The 20,950-nt window shown below is 41.9% G+C and overlaps 1 protein-coding gene across 2 annotated transcripts; it reads left to right on the top strand.

The window, feature by feature from the left end:
• The first annotated feature begins 729 nt into the window (after positions 1–729).
• DCSTAMP (dendrocyte expressed seven transmembrane protein) lies at positions 730–18,961 on the top strand. Of its 2 annotated transcripts, XM_027777615.2 has the most exons (4): positions 730–2,373; positions 8,145–9,204; positions 14,056–14,376; positions 15,083–18,961. In XM_027777615.2, the coding sequence occupies exons 2-4, from the start codon at positions 8,182–8,184 to the stop codon at positions 15,164–15,166; spliced, it is 1,428 nt and encodes a 475-aa protein (XP_027633416.1). In that variant the 5' UTR covers positions 730–2,373; positions 8,145–8,181; the 3' UTR covers positions 15,167–18,961. The 2 variants fall into 2 exon arrangements, with proteins under 2 accessions (XP_027633416.1, XP_005231033.1); XM_005230976.3 differs by lacking the exon at positions 730–2,373 and having other exon boundaries at positions 2,380–9,204.
• The last annotated feature ends 1,989 nt before the right edge of the window (positions 18,962–20,950 follow it).

Genomic DNA, 20,950 nt, shown 5'->3' with positions numbered 1-20,950 from the left:
GACCTGCTACTTCAGTGCTATCAGTACCTGCTGGAGAACCAGCTGTCTGGAAAATTACATGCAGGGACATTTCAACCAAGGGCAAATAGATTGTGCACATGCCATCACTTAAGTAGTTGATGATTGGGCTGGGCTCTGCAAAGAGACCAAGAACAGAGCTGAGCCTGGTGTACAGCCCTGGATCTCGGAGTCTAAATGAGAGTCAATATCCAATTTACAAGTCCTTAGGTGTAGTAGGTAGCACCTCTGCAAAGGTCCTAACTACCTTTGACACTTCTGAGAAAAGCAATGGATACATTTTATTCCAAAAATGGATCTGGAAGTTTAAACATAAACAGTAAAACCATAATCACAAATTACTTCTGAAAACATCTGTAAGAGACAGTGTATGGAGGATTTTATTGGAAATGTATCATGGGTGCTTAGCAGATTGTGTGTAAGGCTCCTCTTACTCTTTCTGTTGCTGCTGTCCTTGTAAAGCAGCGTGTCAGCCTTTGATTTCCTTTAAAGTAAATCTGTAGCCCCCCTTATCAGATGGCCCTAATGAATGAAAGGAATGACTGGTTCAGTGGATCAGTTCAATAATTGGTAGGATCTGTGTGACCTGTTCCATGTGGAGAGTATGGGTGTCCAGAATTATCTTCTTTCCCTACACACAAATATGCATACAAACTGTAGTGCCTGCAGAAACCAATAGTTTATTTAAAGTAAAATTTTAAGGGCCAAAGTTAAAGCAAAATAAGATTTTTACGTATTTCCAGAAAGTTGTAGGAAGTGTGATCTTACTTGGCTACTGAATGAATCGGAGGTTGTTAAAAGTCTCTGCTGTGTCTTGTGTTCCCATATCACTGTGATAATGAAATATCTCCCAGATTTTCAACTCTTTTTATGTTTGAACACAAATTAACACTTCTCACCATTTTTTTGTTAGTACCATGAGCAATAAGCAAATGCATTTGCCACATCCAATAAATGAACATTTCATTTCTCTGCAGGAAAACTACTGTCTTGCAAAAATGAGAGTTTATATATCTGATTTTTCAAGTTACAAAAGCTGTAGGGTATTTTAGACACCAACATAAATCCCTAAGTTATTCTGCAGTCCTTTATGCAGACAAACTCTAGGAAGACATACTGATTGCACTCTTTCTTTAGGACCTCAAAGCTACTACAGTAATAATATTTTGTTGTGGATTTTTTTTAGTACTGGGGTAGAAGGTTTTACTTTTGATAAGTGTGTAATATTCACTTATCTAGAGCAAATGTAGAGTATGAACATGGCACAAGTACATGGTACTGTGGCAGTAGAGATCAGAGGCAAGTTTAAATGGATTTGACATCTCAGTCTTGACTGATTAAGAATAAACTAATTTAGACTGGAAGGGACTTCTGGAAGCCACCTAGTTCAATTCCCTGCTCAAAGCAGGTCCAGCTAGATCATGCTGCTCTGTTGTACTGGGATCTCATCACTGGACACAGCACTCTACATGTGGCCTTACCAGTGCTGAGATGAGGGGAAGAATCACTTCACTGGCTTGTGGGCAAGACTCTGGTGATCAGCTCAGGGTGCCATTGGCCGCCCTTGCTGCAAGGGCACATTGCTGGCTTATTTTCAACTTGTTTTCCACAAAGAGATCCAGATCGTTTTTAGCAAATCTGCTTCCCAACCAGTCAGCTCCAGCCTGTACTGGTGCCTGGGGCTGTTCCTCCCCAGGGGCAGGACTTGGCATTTTTCTGATTTTTTTTTTTCATGACATTCTTGTCAATCCATTTCTCCAGCCTGTCAAAATCCCTCTGAATAGCAACTTTACCCTTCTGAACATCAATTATCTCTATTAACCAAGGACTTGTATATAATTTGAGTGCCTTTGCTGGATATTTAAGGTGGGTACCATTCTAAGGGCTATATTCTGAGATTGTCTACAGAAATACTAACACAAAACTCAGTAGGAACTTGTAAAAATAATTAGAAAGTCAAAGGTATATGGGCACTGAATTGCTGCTAGTTTCAATGGGAAGCACCAAAATAGCTTAGATGTTCTAGACCTAAGATATTATTCAACATAAAATTAATACTTTGAAATCTGGGCCCAGAACTCATTTGCTGATATCTATTACTCTGCCAGAAAAAAGGTGGGAAGTGGCACTTGCAAATTATATACTATTTTGGTCTTGTGCATAAGTTACTTCCTCATAAATCTTTGTCAAACCCGGAATAATTTCAAAATTGTAGTGTGCCTGACTCACTGAGGGAGGGCAGGGGAAATGAATTACTCATGTGAAATTTTTTATTGTTGCCCATCTTGGTTCCTCACCAAAATCAAGAGACACAGAGCACTGTGAAGATCCTTCATGCGCTTTACAGAAGGGCCTGTAAGTAATGCTTTAGGGTTAATACCATGGAAATATGGATACTAATTATGAACTGAGTTAGGTGTTTTAAGGTGAAAGGACTTGCTTTAAGTTACTTGTTGCCACCTTACTGATTGGAGGGTCTATTCCTAAAGGTCGTGAAACAATTTATTCCTAAGCTTTCCCAAAACTATTTATACTGATCTTACATGTAGAAAGGACTATGTAACCTCTCATGTTCCCTTCCATCCCTCATACTGGAATCTTCTCTATCTTGTGGAGCTGTTTTTGTCAATAAGGAAACTACCATCTGGGTTTCCCAAACTCTGCCTCCATTCCTGCCTGCGCTTTAAGGGAAAGATAAGTCTGTGTGTCTCCTGCATCAGAGCTTCCAGATGTAACGCAGCCTATAGCAGTATACATGATAAAATTTGTTTTCTTGTTCCTTGTGCTTTCCATAGCTATTTTCTACAGCTGCCCATGACACATTTTCTGTGTCCCTCTCTGAATGCCCAGCTCAGTCAAATCCCTGTGCTTGCAATGGAGAAACATAGGGAGAAGCTCATCTCGTGTAGCTTTGGATAGCTCTGCCTAAGTAATATGAATTCTTTTCATAGTCAAGATAGAGAAAGAGCGCTGTTAAGGTGTGACCCATCTTATGCGAGGGCAGACTTCTAAAACAGGTCTGAGGTATGGCGTTGGGTAACTGCCTTTTTCTCCTCATTGATGTAAAGACAGGTAGCTCAGATGTGGACATTACAGAATTACAGAATAAAAGAATGGTTTCAGTTGGAAGGGACCTTTAAAGATCATCTAGTCCAACCATCAGAACTGTAGACATCTGATATTAGATGACATTTAACCAATTTGTGGCATCCTAAAGACCTGATTATGTCTTGCTGTATTCAGAATTTCCTGAGACCTGTACTTTAAATACATGAAAAAAAAAGATATCTCGATCACTTTTAATTTTGTTTGGTTTTGCATGTGTATAAATTGTTGGTTTATTTGCATTGCAGTGTTATTTATTTCGAGTTCCTATGTGCGCATATTTGGTTAGATATTTTAGTCCTTGCCTGTGTTTATTGTGTTTAGTACCATTTACTCTCCTTCTCCCTGCAGCAAAAAGCAAATAATCTGAACACAAGAAATGACAGGGGTACCAATGATGCCCTGGGGATAGTTACAGTAACGTTGCCGGATTTTTGATTGGGCTTTTATTTCTTTGCTGGATGCCCTGCATTGACCAAAGGAAATAACATGGGTCTCCCTCCTGTATTTTTGCCTTTTACTAAACCATAGTTCAGCACTGTATTTTTTGATGGTATCCAAAAAAGGGAAGTCATTCTCTTACATTTCAGCGTAACTGATCCAGGCTAGGAGAGAATGCTGCTGAAACTGCCAAAAAAGGAAATATTTGGTTTTATGTTCTTATTGTGTGCTTTCTCTTCCTTAATTCCTGTATAAATCCAAACAGGATTTATGAGGCAAAGATCAGTGTATAGCTGAAGCTTTAGTATCAGTGGGATACAAGTTTCCCATTTAACCTAATGCCTTTCTTATTGTGACTTTATTTTTACGTATGAGGATCCTGTGCGCTGTGCAGGGCGAAGGGCCTGCCGAACTGCCGTGCTCCTCCTGAGACCAGCTGGAACGGTGCTGTGCAGGGGAAAGTCACATCAGAATTTGTGTGAGGGCGCAAAGCCTGGGTGGTACTAGACAGTTCTAACTCAATGGGACTTGTAGTCCCCAGACTTTGTCTGAGTTAGGTCTGTGTCAAAATAGAAAGTAGACTTAAAGATCTGGCTCTGTTCATCATGTTACGCCAAATCATCTACAACTCTATTAAAAAAGCTAATTTTTCAGTAATCCACATTTTTTATCTCACTATATATATTCTGGCAACATCTGCTTCTTCCATTATATTAAGAACCGGCAAAGAGTTTGCACAGGTGGCTAATCCATATCAATATCCAATGTAGGCCTGCTGATCAACTCTAATCAAGCAGTAACCTGGGTAGAGAAGGTTTCAGAAATAGCGCCTGCAAGTATAAGGAGTTTCAACCTATTGCAGTTGGACTAGATGATCGTTGTAGGTCCATTCCAACTGAACTATTCCACTCTATTCTGTTCTAGTCTAGTCTAGTTTAGTCTAAGTCTAGTCTAAACTGGCAAGCCATCATCAGTTATGGGGTGAGCAAGGGACTAGGATGGGACCAAACTGGTAGTGAAGATGGCCCTATCTTCTTGGACAATGCATACAGAGGAATTTCCATAGCAGGCAGGGAAGAAATCATGCATGGTGTGAACAGGTACTGCATAAAAATGACATAGCTCTAGCCCAGGTGTCATGGCTGAGCTGGAAAGACATTTTCTAAGGATGCTTGAAGCTATGTCATTACCCTCTACTTACTTAAAAAATGAGGCAAATATCTGAAATATCACAAGCAGGATCTTAAAAACTCTTTAAAAGTTTCCTCTTTTTATTTTAAAATGAAAACAGAAAAATATCTTTTAATTATATTGCATTCATTTCAGTACATTGCAAGCCTTAAGAAGTATGGCCCAAACTTCTTGCTGGAGAGGCTTCTTTTGAGAATTTGTTGTTATAATTACTCCTGCTAGCATGCCATATGGTAGATGAATATCACACTCCAGATCTGAGTATTTCCCAGAGAGGGAAACTAAGGCATAGAGAGGTTCTCCTTGGACCCTACAGAAATATCAAGTTCAAAGGCAGAGCTAAAGCACAAGAGTTCACAGCTCCCCTCTGTGGCATACATCAGGAGAGACTATGGTGGAAAGAAATTGGCACTGAAGAGCAAGAAAGAGCAAGAAACTGCTTTCCAAGAATATTTTTTCCTGATGCTACATAAATAATCGTAGCAGCCCCCACATTAGGTCATGTTACAGGACAGAAGAAAAAATGCTTTGCTTCAGACTGCAATGGAAATGAAAGTTTTGTTCTTGTCAGACTCCTGTTAGAATTTGTTAGAACCTAACAGCTTCAGGAGAGCTATAGTGATTTATGTTTTCAAGAGGAATCATTCCAGAATGCTCTCAAGGTTTACTATTTCTTTAAGCACTGAATTAGCCTCTTTAGTCAAGCCAAGGATTTATTTCTACCTCTGAGCCAGAGTGTTATTTTCCCTTCCCAAGCATTCACAGCTGTTTAAGTGCCTGCTGATACAAGAACTTTCATCCTCCACATTTATTTTTTTTTTAGGTTTAGCATGCTTTGTGTGCTGAATATCTATGTTTGTTGCTGATATCTTATGGGGGAAAACCGAGGTGTCAGACAAGCCACAGAGATGCACGCTGTGAGTCTGACTGACCCTGGCAGTGGCTGAGCTCAGAGATGGGCTCTGCGGGGAATGGGAATGCTGCCTTCTCAGTCTTCAGTGATCATGCAGAGACACCTGAGCATCTGTGCCACAGGCTCCAAAATTCAGTGGCTCCTTGTGATGCCTTTCCTGCCTTAAAACTCTGGGTTCATGCAGGTTAGGGGCAAAACAGCCATGTATGTGCCGAGTACTGCAGTGATCTTATGCAAAGGTTTGAATCTGCCCAGCAAAGGAGACTTTTTGATTATTTTCAAGTTCTGTCTATATTGTGAAAGTCTCCAGCCTCCTGGTCCAGAAGTATGGCTTTTGTTAATTCTAAGGCTTCGTTCTTGACTCTCTCTAATTCTTAGGTGCAGTCATGCCAAACTCCCAGTCACGTATTGCAGCCATTTACCAAATGTTTATAAACATTAACAGGACCGCACCATACCCATACACACAAACACACAAAACCATGCAGAAACTGTGCTTGATAACAGCTGTGAAATCAGCACTGCAAAATGCAACTCAAAAGGTGTTATTTTCTCACATGGCTGTTTTTGCATAATTTTACATAAATGCTAGCTTTTTTGCATTTGATTTTTTATGGCTTCTTAAATCAAGAAGAGAACTCCAGATCTATTCACTGTACGGGGCAATTTTTCTTACATCTACAAAGAAGATGCAGCAGCACATACTGTTTAAGGATCCAATCTAGGAAGTTCAGGATTCATTGGCAGGGTTTGCTGGCTGTTAGATCTGGTTCTGCTTGACTCCAGAATTATGAACAACTCATTTGTATTTAAGTTTCCTAAAAATACCTCATTAATTTCTTGTTCCGTAGGAAGAGGGCAAAGCAGACTGCCCACCTAAGCAGAGGACAGCTATGCTCATGGCAAAGCTGGAGTCTGGTGGCTTGCGTGCTACCTCTCCTCCCCATTTTGCTTGCACTTTCCCAAACGCATGGAAACTTCTACATACTTTGGCGACATTAATTAACTGATTTCACTCCTGTGAAGAAGCCACTAATTGCCATTACACTCTGTTTACAGCTGACTTCACTGAGGCCCTGGAGGGAAGCAATTTTCCCAGCCTTCCCAAGCAGAGTGGTGTGCCAGGGACTGAGCCCACCCTGACAGCTATTGCCCACCATTAATGCCTGCTGAAGCAGTTGAGCATTGAAAACCCTGAGCATCTTCCAGGATAGTCCTCAGCACTAGAAAAGATCAGACCCAAGTGAAGCCAAGGAAAAGCAGCACACTGAGCACAGCAGTCCAAGAAGGTCCCAGCTGGGATCTGATGTCTGCTCCAGTCACCCTCAGCTCCTGTTGCATCCAAAGCCAATAATGGCATAACTAATAATTAATTACAATGAGAGGAAGGGGAAAATGGAGCAGTGAATGTTAGCAGAATTCATAAAGTTAAATGCCAGTAAAATACAGTATGTGTACAAAATAATAGTTTAGTTCCTGACTACCTGCTGTGTTCAAGCTAAACAAAAGACAGAGTAATATCTTCAGGATTTTTTGTGCAAACAACTCTTCCCTATTTAAGATAAAATTGCAACAGTTTATTTTATTTAATTAGTATCTTATTTGTTCTAGTACATTAAAAGGCTAATATGCATATAAATTGCTCTTACATCTTTGGACAAATTGCATTATAGATATTATATTGCAAAGGAAGGAGGAAAGATGTGAGCACTGAACTCTCTCCCATAAAACTGAATTGAATTTCTCAGAAATACTCTAATTTACAGTATGGGCATGCTGGTAGGCAGAGGAGATAGTGACAAGTACAAGCAATGAGGGTTAAAGGTGTATACGGACCAATTTGTAGCTGTGCTATCCCAGGAGATATCCAAAGAAGGAATGATGCCTCTGAGACACACTTTCTTCCCACTGTGCTGACCTACCTCCAGCTGAAAAAGGAGAGTTTCATTCCTCATCCCTGGGCAACACACACATCCTGCTCTAACCCTTCCTCCCTCCCTGGCTGCTGCTCTGGCTGTTCCCTGCAGGTTGAGCTGTATTCCCCTGCATTGAGGTACTGATGGGAAATTTCCATGCTCCTCTTTTCCTTTCCTGGTGCCCCTGTAAAGCAAAGCTAACATCTGTGGGGAAGCACTGGGTGTTACACTAGGCTTGCATCCCTCATACATATACACACACATTTAGGTACATATGAACCACTGTGTCTGTATGGCAAATAAGAAATCAAGTGTACAAAGAGTAAAAGGACAAAAATACTTCGAAAAGATACAGAATACCTTTTGGAGTCATCTCTTCCGTGTTTAAATATGTGATACTGGGGATGAAGATTAGGGTTTCACGTGGGGTGGTTCAGCCCCCCTGTGAGTCAGACCTGCATTTTTTGCAACATGAAGTATTGACCAGCCAGTTAAAAGCTCATCATTGTCATTAGTGTGGCCCTGTAACTAACAGTATTTTTGTTTTCCTTTCCTTTTAGTTTGAGCCATCACAGTGTCAGTGACAACCAGAAGAGAATGCAAACATTTGTCTCAATAGCCCAGAATGCATGGGGAATTTTTATATCCAAAAGGAAGCCTGGGTGGAATTATCAGGCGCAGCTTTTTGCAGTTTGCTCTGCAGTTGGCTTCCTCTCCAGCTTTCTTTTATTCCTTGGCATGCACTTCTCCCTGGAACACCCTTTGGGTCCCTTACTGATTTCTGGATTCATTTGGATCTTGCTTTCTATCATGCTTTTCTGTTTCAAGCACTTGCGCTGCTTTAGTGTCCTCTTCCTTCTTTCTTGTGGACTGAAAAATGGCAGAAATGCTCTTCTTACTGCTGGAACAGGTGTTGTGGTGGCTGGCAACATCCAAAACATTTTTCATAACCTAAAGGTTCTGGCAGACAGTATAACCTGTCATTTAGAGTATGAGCAATTTGCTTTGATAGAATATTATGTTGAGGCAGTAAAATGGATTTATGAGGTGGCCAAGCTTCACACTGAACTACTTAAAAGTATAGTGTCGCTAAGGCATGAATTCACACCATCTTATTCAATTTCAGATGATGCATTAAAACAAGAGCTAAATGACACAAAGCAAGAAATCCAGAAAGTTACTAACCAGATAACTTTTATGCTGACTATACTTCCCTATATAGGCCAGAAAGTATTGCCTATAGTGGGGATTTTTCTAGCTTCTTTTGGAACTGGTCTCTTTATCAAAAAATTTGTGGGTTCTCACAGTGCCAGATTTAAGAATACTTATATCACAAAACAGTTCATTGCATTTGATGAACACCAAAAGCAACAGCAAAGACCCTGTCTTCTGCCACTTAACAAAAAAGAAAGAAAAGATTATGTGACAATTCCATCTTTCTGCCTCACAAGGAAGGACAGAAAAAAAATGCAGGTTTTTTTTCTCCCTATAATTATTCATTTTTGCATCTGGCTTCTTTTTGCTGCAGTAGATTATTTGTTTTATTGGTTAATTATTTCTGTGAATAAACATCTCCAAGAAGTACCAGATCTAGAGATTCGACTCAACCTCTTTCAGCAAGTAAGTACTTATCAGTACTGTATATTTCTTAGTTTAGTGTTGAAAAATTTCCCTTCATCTTCAGCTGCTGCAGGAGCAGACACAGAGCCAATGAGCCATCAGTTCTTTTGTGGCATTATCATTCATTTGTTTAAAAAAGGCCTGTTGCCTTTACAGATACGTATGGTTGGAATCAGACAGTTCTCTGCACTTTCCAAAGTGTCATCATATTTCTAGAGAATGGTAACTATAGGAAGAAGAAGGGATTTGCATTCCTCCACTTATATATGTGGAGAAGACTAGAGCTTAAAATTGAGAACTCACAATACTGACATTTGTGAAGCACACTTTTATAGTCAAATGCTACTGTGACACTGACATAAAAGATGCCTACCTTTCTTTAGCTGAGCAGCCTGAGGAGCTCATCATTTAAAAAAGCATGGCTGCATGCACATGAAATAATAACATGTTACCGAAATCTCAAGGTTCTTCCAGCAAAAGCAGCAGTGGCATAAAGAACCATAGAGTAATTAGGTTGGAAGGGACATCCAGAGGCCATCTAGACCAGTTTCATGTTCAAAACAGGGCCAGCTTCAGAGGCCGATCAGGGTCTCATCTGTGAGTGTTGCTAAAGTTGGAGATTTCACCACTGGAGTGTGTGACCCATGTAATGCTGTGCAGGCACAGGAAAGCTGCACAGTTTGATAGCTTACAAGATCAGGATTAAAACATTTCCCAAAAGCATATAACCCTTTGTTACTTTCAGGATAAGAAGATTTCAGAGGGATGCTTGATTGTTAGTACAACGTGTTATACATGCTCTTTCTTCTGTCAGTTTTTTCTTACTCAGCATTTTCTATTACTTCTTCTTAGAGCTCGCAATAATGAGAATTCATTCCCATTTCTCCCCATCTCCAAAAAATTCATCAGCCAAAAGCAGTTCCACAGAGTAAGATTATTAAGGTGAGCAATGTAATAAGTGTGTTACTTGAAATTACAAGCAAACAGAACATACAACCTTTGGGAGAGGGACTCTCATTCTCACTTTTCCGTATGTGACATTTTGAACCTCTGAACTGGCTTCTTCAGCCAGGCCTCATTTTCTATGACACACTGCTAAATAATGCAGGTTCAGCTGATGATATTTTATATTGTATATCATAATATCAACGTCTTCCATGGGATAAAAATTAAATTATTGACCAGTTTTGTCTTAACAAATAGTAGAAAAATTCAGTATGCGTACGGCAGACATAAGCCAAAGGTTCCCAGGTTGTATCAGTGGAAAACCACTTTTCCTAGAGGATGGAGGCTGCCAACTTCTAATTGTTACTTGAGCTTTCCTTTGAGAAGGTAGGTGCAAAAGCTATTGGATTCACTGTAACTGTGCAATCAGCACGTATAAAGTAATCCAGACCCATCCTGAAGAAGTCAGAGCAAAAGCAGAGAGGCTTTCACCATCTGGTCAGTCACATGTGAGGTATGTGGAGGAGATATTGTTAAGCATGCTAAGGGGCTTTATACCTCTTATGGCGCTGCACAGCAGCTGTGATCTAGCATCACCAAACCAGCGTGTGAAATGATCCTGGTCCCTTGGGATATGGTCCTTGAGAGATAAAGGGCCCAGGAAAGCTGGTTGATATTACAAAAATCACCTACTCCAAGCTCAAGAATTATCCTTCACAACTAAATCAAGCAAAGGCTGCAGGAGGACAGCACAGATGAGCAAGGAGCTCCTGACAAAACTCAAACATTAAAAAAGAAGCATGGAGGAGGTGGAAGCAGCAAAAAGGGGCCCAGGAGCAACAGGGACACCGTCTGATTGTACAGGGATGGGGACAGGAAAGCCAAAGCCCACCTGGAGCTGAATCAGGTGAGGCAGGCGAAGGGCAGCACAAAGGGCTTCTACAAGGTCTATCAGCAGCAAAAGAAAGACCCGGGGAAATGTGAGTCCACTGCTGAGTGCAGTGGGGGTGCTGGTGACAAAGGACACGGAAAAGCCCAAAGCAGTCAAGGTCACCTTCATCTCTGCCTTTACAAGGAAGGCTGGCCTTTGGGAATCCCAAGGCTCTGAGACCAGAGGGCAAGTCTGGAGTCTTGGTGGAGGAGGATCAGGTCAGGAAACACTTAAAGAAAGGAAGTCCGTGGGACCTGATGGGAGGCACCCACAGGTGCGGAGGGGGCTGACTGATGCCACTGTGAGGCTACTCTTGACCGTCTTTGAAAGGTCATGGCATGTGGGAGAGGTTCCTGAGGCCTGCGAAGAAGCAAATGCTTCTCCCATCTTCAAGAGGGGCAGGGAAGAGGATCCAGGGAACCAGAGTTTGGTGAGCCTCACCTTTGTCCCTGGGAAGGTGATGGAGAATATAATCATGAAAGCCATCTCCACACATGTGAAGGGCAAGATAGCTATTAGGAGTATTCAGCATAGATTTATAAAGGCTAAATCATGCTTGACCAACCTGACAGCTTTCTATAATATGCTCACTGGATTGTTGGACAAAGGGAGAGCAGTTGGTGTTGATAGTGCATATATTAAAGCTTCCAATGCTGTTTTCCACAACATCATCATTGACAAAATGATGAAGCATAGGCTAGGTAAATGGGGAGTGACATGAACTGAAAACTGACTGAGCCGCCGGACCAAAAAGGTTCTGACTAGTGGCACAAAGTCACTTCTGATTCCCCCCAGGAGTAGACACTGGAACCTATATTGTTGAAGCTCTTTATTAATGACCTGAACAGAGGAACAGATTGTAGCTGCTCAAGCTTGCAGACAATATAAAACTAGGATGAGTGGCTGAAACACCAGTGGATTGTGCTGCCATTCAGAGGGACTTGAAAAGGCTTGATTGGGCCAAGAGGAACCTCACAATGTTCAGCAAAGGAAAATGCCATGTCTTTCAGTCCTTGGAGAGAAATAACCCCATGCACTATATGTGTTGGGGACCAACCAGCTGGGAGTTGGCTTTGCAGAAAAAGGCCCTGAGAATTCTGACGGACACCAAGTTGACCAAAAGCGTGCAGTGTGCCCTTATGGCAAAAGAGAGCTATCCTGGGCTCCATTAGGCAGAGTGTTGCCAGCAGGCTGAGGGAGGCGATCCTTCCCTTCTGCTCAGCACTGGTGAGGCCCAGTACAAGACAAGCATGTACTGGAGTGAGTTAAGGGTCAAGAAGATGACTAAAGGACTGGAGCATTTGTCATACAAGGAGAGGCTGAGAGAGCTGGAGCTGGAGAAGCGATGGTTCAGGAGGATCTCATCAGTGTATATAAATACTTGATTGGCTGTGGGTGTAAGAAAGAGGAGCCAGACTCTTCTCAGTGATGCCTAATGCAGGGACAAGAGGCAATGGGCCCTAATTAAAGGATATTCCATTAAAACATTAGAATTTTTTTTTACGCTTCAGGTGGTCAAACACTAGGACAGGTTTCTGAGATTGGTTGTGCAGTCTCCATCCATGGAGATACTAAAACCCCAACGGAACACAACCCTAAGCAACCTGGTGTAGCCTCAGCTATTCTCTGTGTACTGCTCTGTGTGGGTTTACCTGTGTTTCTGCCCTTCATACCTTGAGGACAGCCCCTTATCATGGCTTGCCTTGGGTGTGACGCAAGTCAGGGCAAAGAATGAGCTTAGACCCACCATCTGTGGACAGAGAGCCTCAGCTTGACCCTGTCTGGCTGATTCATGGGTCCTGTATTATGAATTTTCTCTTTTTATGTGCCGTGTTCACTCCTGAGGAAAGCTGGTTGACTCTCTCAAAACATAACATTACTCCATCATCAGATTGTTTCTAGTTTCCTAAGGAAGGCTAGTCACATTAAAATGTAAAATTAATCTCAACAGATTTGTCATAACAAGCCTCAGGGCTGCTGATCTCAGGGAGTCTAGAAAGCTGGCTGCAGGAGCAGGACAGATTCAGTGACTTCTTGAGATGTTTATTCTTGTATGAACAGTGATGTTCTCCATGCACTTTTACTCTTGTTTCATACTGAGTTCCTAATGCAGTTTTTCCTTGCTTACACATTGGTTCACCTTAGGGATAAAATGTACTGAGATAGATTGGAACAGGATAATGTCAAGGAAAAGCTAACAGGCTGAAAATGGGCATCATGCTTTGGGTACCCAGTTCTTCCCAATGACCATCTAACAGAAGTGCCTGGCCTTTGCAGGGTGGTTAAAGAGCCACAAGGAAGAGCTACATATCCCCCTGACAGTCAGAAAAGAGGGCTGGGTCATTCAGTGTCCGTACAGTATTCCTTCACAGAGCAGAAAGTTGCCTGCAAGTATGAAATACTGGTCCCAGCAGCATGTCTAACCTAGTCCTTCTCATTCAGCATTTCAGTCCGCAAGCAGTGCAGATATCAGCTCATCTAAGCAAGGACACCTATTAGAGAAGGAGAGGTGGCTTTATTTGTGTTACAACCTCATGGTCAGAGCATCTGCCTAGGTGGGTGTGGAAGCACTGCTGATCATGTACTGAGCCACAACCAAAGGGGCGGACACACTATTTCACTCTGAAGGAAGGACCCGCCAACAGAGGATCTGAGCAGGTTCAAGGGAGTGGGAATATATTAAACCGTTATAGCCAGCTTAGCTGAATACTTGTCTGTCAATCAGAGCCACTGAGAAGGTAAGTTCTAAATAGTTCAAACTGTGGGATGGTCTTCCCAGAGAAATGGTGAAAATGTAGCCTGAAACATTTATAAACAGCCAATGACCATATTGTTATGAGCATAGCATATATAGGCACTGGATGGACTAGCTGATTTATGGTCCTTTGTAAATTTGAATGTCCAATGGGAGAAATATTAAGAAAGGAGGGAATCAGTACTATAATAACTCTTTTTTCCCCCTTTTTTTTGTGCAGAGGAATGAGAACAGCCTTTTCCCTGGTATGAGAAAGCTTATTGCAAAGACAGATCCTTTCAAGATCTCTTTGTTTAAGCATGACTGTGTCCCTCGGCCAGAGCTTAACCTGTCCACGACATGGATCCAGGTTGGAGTCATCATCTTCTTCTTAATAATTTTTGGATTATTCTCTGGCCTCTTGACCCAACTTAAAATACTTGTGACAACTTCATTTTATCCTGACATTGAGATGAAACGTATACATTATTTGCATGCAAAGTTACTCAAGAAGAGAGCAAACCTACAAGAGAAAACTGGGAAGAACATGTCTGCTAGTACGGTAAGCCATCAGCTCTAGGGGAAAAAAAGTCTCCCTTTCTCAGGGTGGTAACCAGACCCAGGAAATACTTAAATACTTACTAATTTCATTTATGTGCTAATAGTGGTTCCCCAGTGCTTTCCTGCACAGGGACCAGGGACACATTGCCTGTTGGTGAGACTACATCACATAATTGTTTTGTTCTGTCCTTTAGCACACTTGCATCAGACATGACATAGGCACACCCAAATTACTATGTGCTGGCAAGAAAATACTCCTCAGACTTAGAGCTCTACAGAGAAGAAACTTTTTTCTTCATGAACATATGCAAAGCACCTCCGGCACGAAGAGTATTCCTGCAATCTAGGCAGCAAGTGTTGGGTATAAGCTGCTTCTTAATGTTGAGAAAGATGTTCAGTTATTTGCCAAATGGAAGGTGATATATTTCTGTTTTAAAATACAGTGGGAGTGCAACTGGAAATACCATTAGGAAACAGAACCTTCTGTCCGCAAAATCTTGTGCCCTGTATATATATGTATATATACACTAATGGAAATAACAAATACATGTGCATATATTTATGGCAAATCCAGACAGATAGCTGCAGACACATATTGTTTGGTTTGGGCTTTTTAATAGCCTTCAATACTTACTATACAGGATGTCAGTGTCTGGTTTCTAGCTTAGTAATATTATGATCATGGCATCATATTTCTGTCTTTTCAGGTCAACTTTTGGTTTCCAATACTCAAGGCAAGAGAGGCAGTAAGGAAGAAAGAAAGGAGTGTGGCAAACGACAACATGGTGTGAAAGACACCAAGTGAATGTTTGTATAAGGCTGGGATGCTCTAGCTCCGCAGGGGCCTGTGTTTTGCACCCATCTTTGCAATGGAATTTCAATTTTAAAATGTAAAAAAAAATGGGATCAAAATTTAATCATCAGTATTTTGGAAAAGTGTGGAAAAGAAGCCATGAGAGATAATGTGCTATCCACCACAGAGATCTCAGAGTTGCAGAGTTTTCATCTTGGGGTATGCGTTGTCTGATACTGTAGAAATCCATAGAGGGTCTGTTCTTCTGTGTAAAAGCAATCAAACAGTTTGGAGCTTTTAGGACTACAGCACAAACCTCTTTGGGCTGAGGTAACAGAGGACATAATAACATGTTGTGGTATAACCACATGACAGCAGCAGGTTTGTCTTCTTCACATTGGCCAGGCACTGAAGATAGAAGACACAGCTGAGTCTGTCCATTGGCTTCTGGGCTGCCCAAGAATCTAACTAGAGGCCTTAGATGTTTCTAGGTGTTTCTGTCTATTTCTCAGCCCTCAACTGCCCCAAAACCTTCAGCCTGGTTCTTTCCCAACCCTAGCTTCATATACTTGCTCCTGCCTCTGTAGCTGTCTTCTGCAGGGCCAGTGCTCTATATGCCCTGTCAATATTCTAGCTCATGTGAACTCTCCCTCCCACCTTACTTCTCCACTTACTTTTGCTGATTTCTCTCTCATAAATTTCTAATCCTAGTCTCCCACTCGAAATTCCTCACTTGGTCTTAGTCTCCCACTTTCACTTATCCATAGACTATATCACTAGTGCAGATTGTCCCGTGATCATGAGAGGTAATGTAGCATGTGCTGAAGTCAGAATGCTCACGAGAGCTAGAATACAGAGGAATCAGGTGCTGTGGGTGCAGACAAGCTTGTTTTGAGGTATAGGGACATATGAGCAGAGGTTGACGATGTTTTGAATCTTGCAGTCTGAGGCAGCTTGCACAAGTGGCAAAAATGGGCTCAATTACATTGCTAAAGCCACCATTGACTTCAATGAAACAAAACTAAGCCGATACTGAGTGCTTCATGTATTCAACTAATATCAGTGATGTGACCTTCATATGACTCAAGAACAAATGCTAAAAGCATAAAGACATAGGAATGGCTTGACTGGCATGGCACTGGAGATTAATGTAGAGCTAAAAATCCACCCAACAGGCAGTGTACTCTTGATTTTCAGCAACAGGCAATTTCTTTCTTTAGGATACATAACAGCAAACTGTTCTGTTCCTCTGTAACACATGCACGGTCCCAGGACAGCCATTGATTGATGTATCTGTTATCTGGATGAATAAAGACTTACTTAAATCTTTGCATAGCAAATGTCAGAAGTTATTTTCCACTTGAAACACTGAAAAACACCAAGTCTTTTTTTTGTTGGGTCTCCCAAATAATGCCTCATTCTCCATGGACACAGGTGGTTCAGGTTGCTGATGTGCCAACAATCTGTCTCTAGAAAATGAGGTGCTAGATTAAAGCCATGCATTATCGAAGGTTGTGCTGAATAGTCTGAGTGGCCTATGTCCTCTTTTGCTAGAGTGGGACAGCCCTGGGTAGTAGCAGAATGTCATTTATACATCCCAGGTACTACTGTCAAGGACCAGCAGCAAGAAGCATTCTGGTGAAAAAGAAGTAACATGAAGGCTGCTCTAAATTCGTTTTCACAAAACAGACTAGCTGTCTGGCTACTATTGACAAGAAGATGTATTTGTTCACTCTTGTTGTCATTGCAGAGGAAAGAGAAAGAGTTAAAGGTCAGCAAGAGCTGAGCATTTTTGGCTGAGTTCTGACAAGTTCATTGCTGGTAGGAGTTGGGCGTGCTACTTTCAGCCCCAAAGGACAGGCTGGTGAGAAGCCCTGATCTACTGATTACAACACCCAAAGACTGGGACAGCTCTGATTGATAGCACTATCACAAAACTCTTATCTGCTTCACTTGGCATCAGGAGGTGAAAGTTGTTTTGGAGTTTCTTGCCTTTCCTGTTGGATGGTGTGTTGCCACCCAGCATACCTTTTCTCTCTGTTCTGCAAGCAGCAAGTAAAAAGCTTTGCAGCATGTTGGAATGGTTCAGCAAAATGACTTAGATGGGGGTCAGTGGTTGGGAGAGATACCTAAATTTGTTAGGATTTTGAGATCTTGAGTAGACTCTCAGGACGATGGCATGTCTGTACTTTGTATTTACTTAAAGAAATTAAGCCTAGTGGGAATGACTGAATATAGAAAAAGAGCTATTAGTTTTTGGTAGGGTAGGTGATACCTTGCAGGCTTTACAGAACAGTGTTATACCTGAATGCTGGGGCTCCCACCGCTAAGTGGCTGGGCAGCTTACTGAGTGTTGCTTAGCTTGCCCCCTCAAATCGGCAAGAGTCATGGCAGTGATAAAAGCCAATCCTTTTGGGGAAGCTAATTGTAATTCTGTACAAAATATTCAGCTCTAGTAACATTTTACCTAGATGCTTGACCCCACTATCAGTGACAAAAGACATGGAAAAGCCCAAGGTACTTCTTTGTCTTAGTCTTTACAGGTATGACTGATCTTTAGCTATACCAGGCCTCTCTGAACAGAGGGAAAGTCTGGAAGGATCTGTGAAGCATGGCAAGGTTACAGAGCACTTAAACACACTGGACATACTTAAATCCATGGAATATGATGTGAGGCACCCATGGGTGCTGAAGGTTCTGGCTGGTGTCATTGTGAGGCAACTCTCAATTATCTTTGAAAGGCTATGGTGATCAGAGAGGTTACTGAGGACAGGGAGAACGTGAATGTCACTCCCATCTTCAAGAAGGTCAAGAAGGAGGATCTGTGAACCTATGGGTTTATCAGCCTCGCATCAATCTGTGGGAAGCTGATGAAGCAATTTCCCTTGGAAGCCATTTCCAAATATAAAGGCCAGGAACTTGAGGGGAATATAACCTAAACATAAGAAAAATATTTTTTTCTGTGAGGGTGATCAAGCACTGGAACAGGATGCCCAGAGAGGTTATGGAGTCTTCATCCTCAGAGATACTCAAAACCCAGCTAGACATGGCTCTGAGCAGCTCAGAGCAACAGGGCTGGAGTAGATATCTCTACATGTGTCCACCAGGCTCAGCCACTCTGTGATTTGGTGACTTTTACACAAAGCACTGCAGAAAAAAAATTAGACACACACAGCAAAAGCTTGTGTTCATTTGTGAATGTGCTGTGTCAGCACCAGGGTGCCACCTGACAAATATTGTTGCCATTACACTCATACTGGAGTCAGGCACTTGAGTGGACTGATGCACTCTTTGCTTCTGTGACCATACACATGCACATCTGTGTGCTGAAGGTGAGTGGAATGGCAGGCAAAGGACATAAGTTTGCTCTTCCCCATTTCCCTAAATCTGGGTTACCAGGGAGAATGGCACATTCTGTGCATTTATTTTAAATTCTAAAACAAATTCACCTTTGGTACCTCAAAGACATTTAGGTTTATCTCAGCGGTAGAACAGTTCCTACCCTGATCTACCATATTAGGTCTATTCCTTCAGCTGCCTGGTGGTCCTCTTTAGTTGCATGGATGAAAAGGCAGGTCTGTCTCTACCCCAGCACTACACAGAGATACACATCTCATTCTCTGCAGACCTTACTGGGCTTCTGTTTTCTCCCATTTGTTTCTGCCCTGTGAGCTGGGGAAGTCTGGGGGTTTGTTTATGTTCAGCTGTCTTCTCTCCAAGTTGTTCAGCTATTCCTTTGGCCTCTCTGTTTACCATAACCCTCAACCACATGACTACATTGTTCTTTTTTTTTTTTTAAAGTCTGCAAGTTACAATAAAAAAACAGTATTCCATCCACAATTATTTCTGTTCCTCTTCTTGCCTGCTCTTTCCTCACATTTCCTACATTCTATTTTGGCTCTTTTCCCTGTCTTTGTCATTCAGTCTTCTTTCCTGTTTTGGTATGTTTTCTTCTGCTCCAATAGATCATTATTCCCCATACATAAAAGCATGTATTTTTTTTTCTTTCTGCTAAGCACAAGTGAAATACAGGTACAGTGAAATTAAGAATTTTATCTACTAATTTATTGGCTTAATGGAAATTTTTAGTATCTTTCATGTTACTGGGTTTGTCTCTAACTGCCTCTCTAGGGCTTGTAAGAAATGCACTCTGCACACAGAACAAGAATCTGAGAAGTCTGGATTTGGCTTTTGATTCATTCATCCCTTTCCTTCCCCCAGCTCACAGCAGAGCTCACAGCTTCCTTTTTAAACATCCTTCACTAGTGTAGAAGCTGTTTGATTTACTGTGAAAAATCCCCCAACTGGATCAAATCTGGTTTGTAAAATTAATGAAAGTCTGACCTGATTGTCTCGTGAAGGTAATACAGAGAGACATGCTAATGCTGCTGACCCTCCTGAAGCACAATACAAATGAGGGCATTTCCTTTCAACAGCCGTGTTTATGGAACTCTCCTTATCACCACCCCAAAGCCCCGAACTTGGCTTGCTTCACAGCCAAGCTACAGGGTGGGGTTTTTTGGTTGGTTTTTTTTTTGGCTGTGCTAGTTTTCTTGCTGCATTCTGTGTGGGCAGCTGGGTCAGAGGATGCTGGGTTTACAACTGCTTTCACCCCAGTCCCTGCTCTGTCAATATGGCCACAATGACTCACTGTGTTTTCATCATGGTTTAAATAGTGCAGAGGTGCTTGCAATTAAAGAAGAAACGAACAGGCAAAGCCTTTCCTTTAGTTCTGTTTTACACTGCAAAAGTGGAAAGTAAGGATCAAAGGATCACTCGCTGCTGCTGATGAAATAAAGCCTGAAAATGAGGATGTTCTTGTCGACTTTATGGGCACAGATTTCAAAGTACGTGGACATGCTCGACGGGTGCTGCTGTGCATGCAAACTTCCTTGTCGTTTCATTCCTGATACATAATACCAGCCCTGCCCTCCAGTGGCCCAGTAAAGCTACATGTCCCACTATTGCTGCTCTCTGCAGAGATCCCCAGGTATTCCAGGCTGAAGAAAGAAGCACTGCAGGTGTAGGTGCTTGCACCGCAGCCATCAGCTCTTCACAGGCAGTGAAATGATAGCCAACAGACGACCGGGCAATAAATACATACTGGCTATAAGAGGATTTCTCTAGCAAATGATGGGGAGGGAAGCAATGTTAGGTACGCCAGGATCAGATCTCTCAAATTCCTTCTCTGCTCCTGCACCTGGAATCCACATCTCCAGGGTGAATGGAGTACTAAAGATCCCAGATTTCCTTCTGGTTGGGTAGAGTGATAAAAATAAACAGAGTTTTTTCCTTACTTTAACTTTGTGTTTGAGTCTTCAACCTTTCTATATAAGAGAGAGGAAAGCAGCAAAATCCTAAAGAGAAGTGGCAAGGAGAGGCTGTTCTGTGTTTCAGCCTTAAGAAAACAGATTGTGAGCTTCTCTGTACTGGCAAGTATCTCTTCAGAGAAAAAGGGGTTTAATGTAGCAATGCCTCCTCTCAAACAGAGGTAGTCTGCTCTAGCTGAGTGACCAACGGACTGAAGGAAGAATCAAAGAGAGCAAACATTTTTCTCAGGAGGCGCTGTAGAAGCTTGAGGAATCGTGGCTAAATGGGACAGGATCCAAACAACTTGGAAAAGCGATTGTTGTCTTACTTCCCCATGAAAGGCTCAAGGAAACTGTGTGGGTTGCAGGAGTCATCTCTAAACCAGCTTTCCAACCCAGTGTAGGGTACCTGTTGTCTTAGGACAAAAGTTATAGCACAGCCCCAGCAACAACTTTTGAGAATGAGTAAGTGA

Source organism: Falco peregrinus, chromosome 3, assembly GCF_023634155.1.
Source record: "Falco peregrinus isolate bFalPer1 chromosome 3, bFalPer1.pri, whole genome shotgun sequence".
NCBI lineage: Eukaryota > Metazoa > Chordata > Aves > Falconiformes > Falconidae > Falco > Falco peregrinus.
This window is presented reverse-complemented; position numbering and strand designations above follow the sequence as displayed.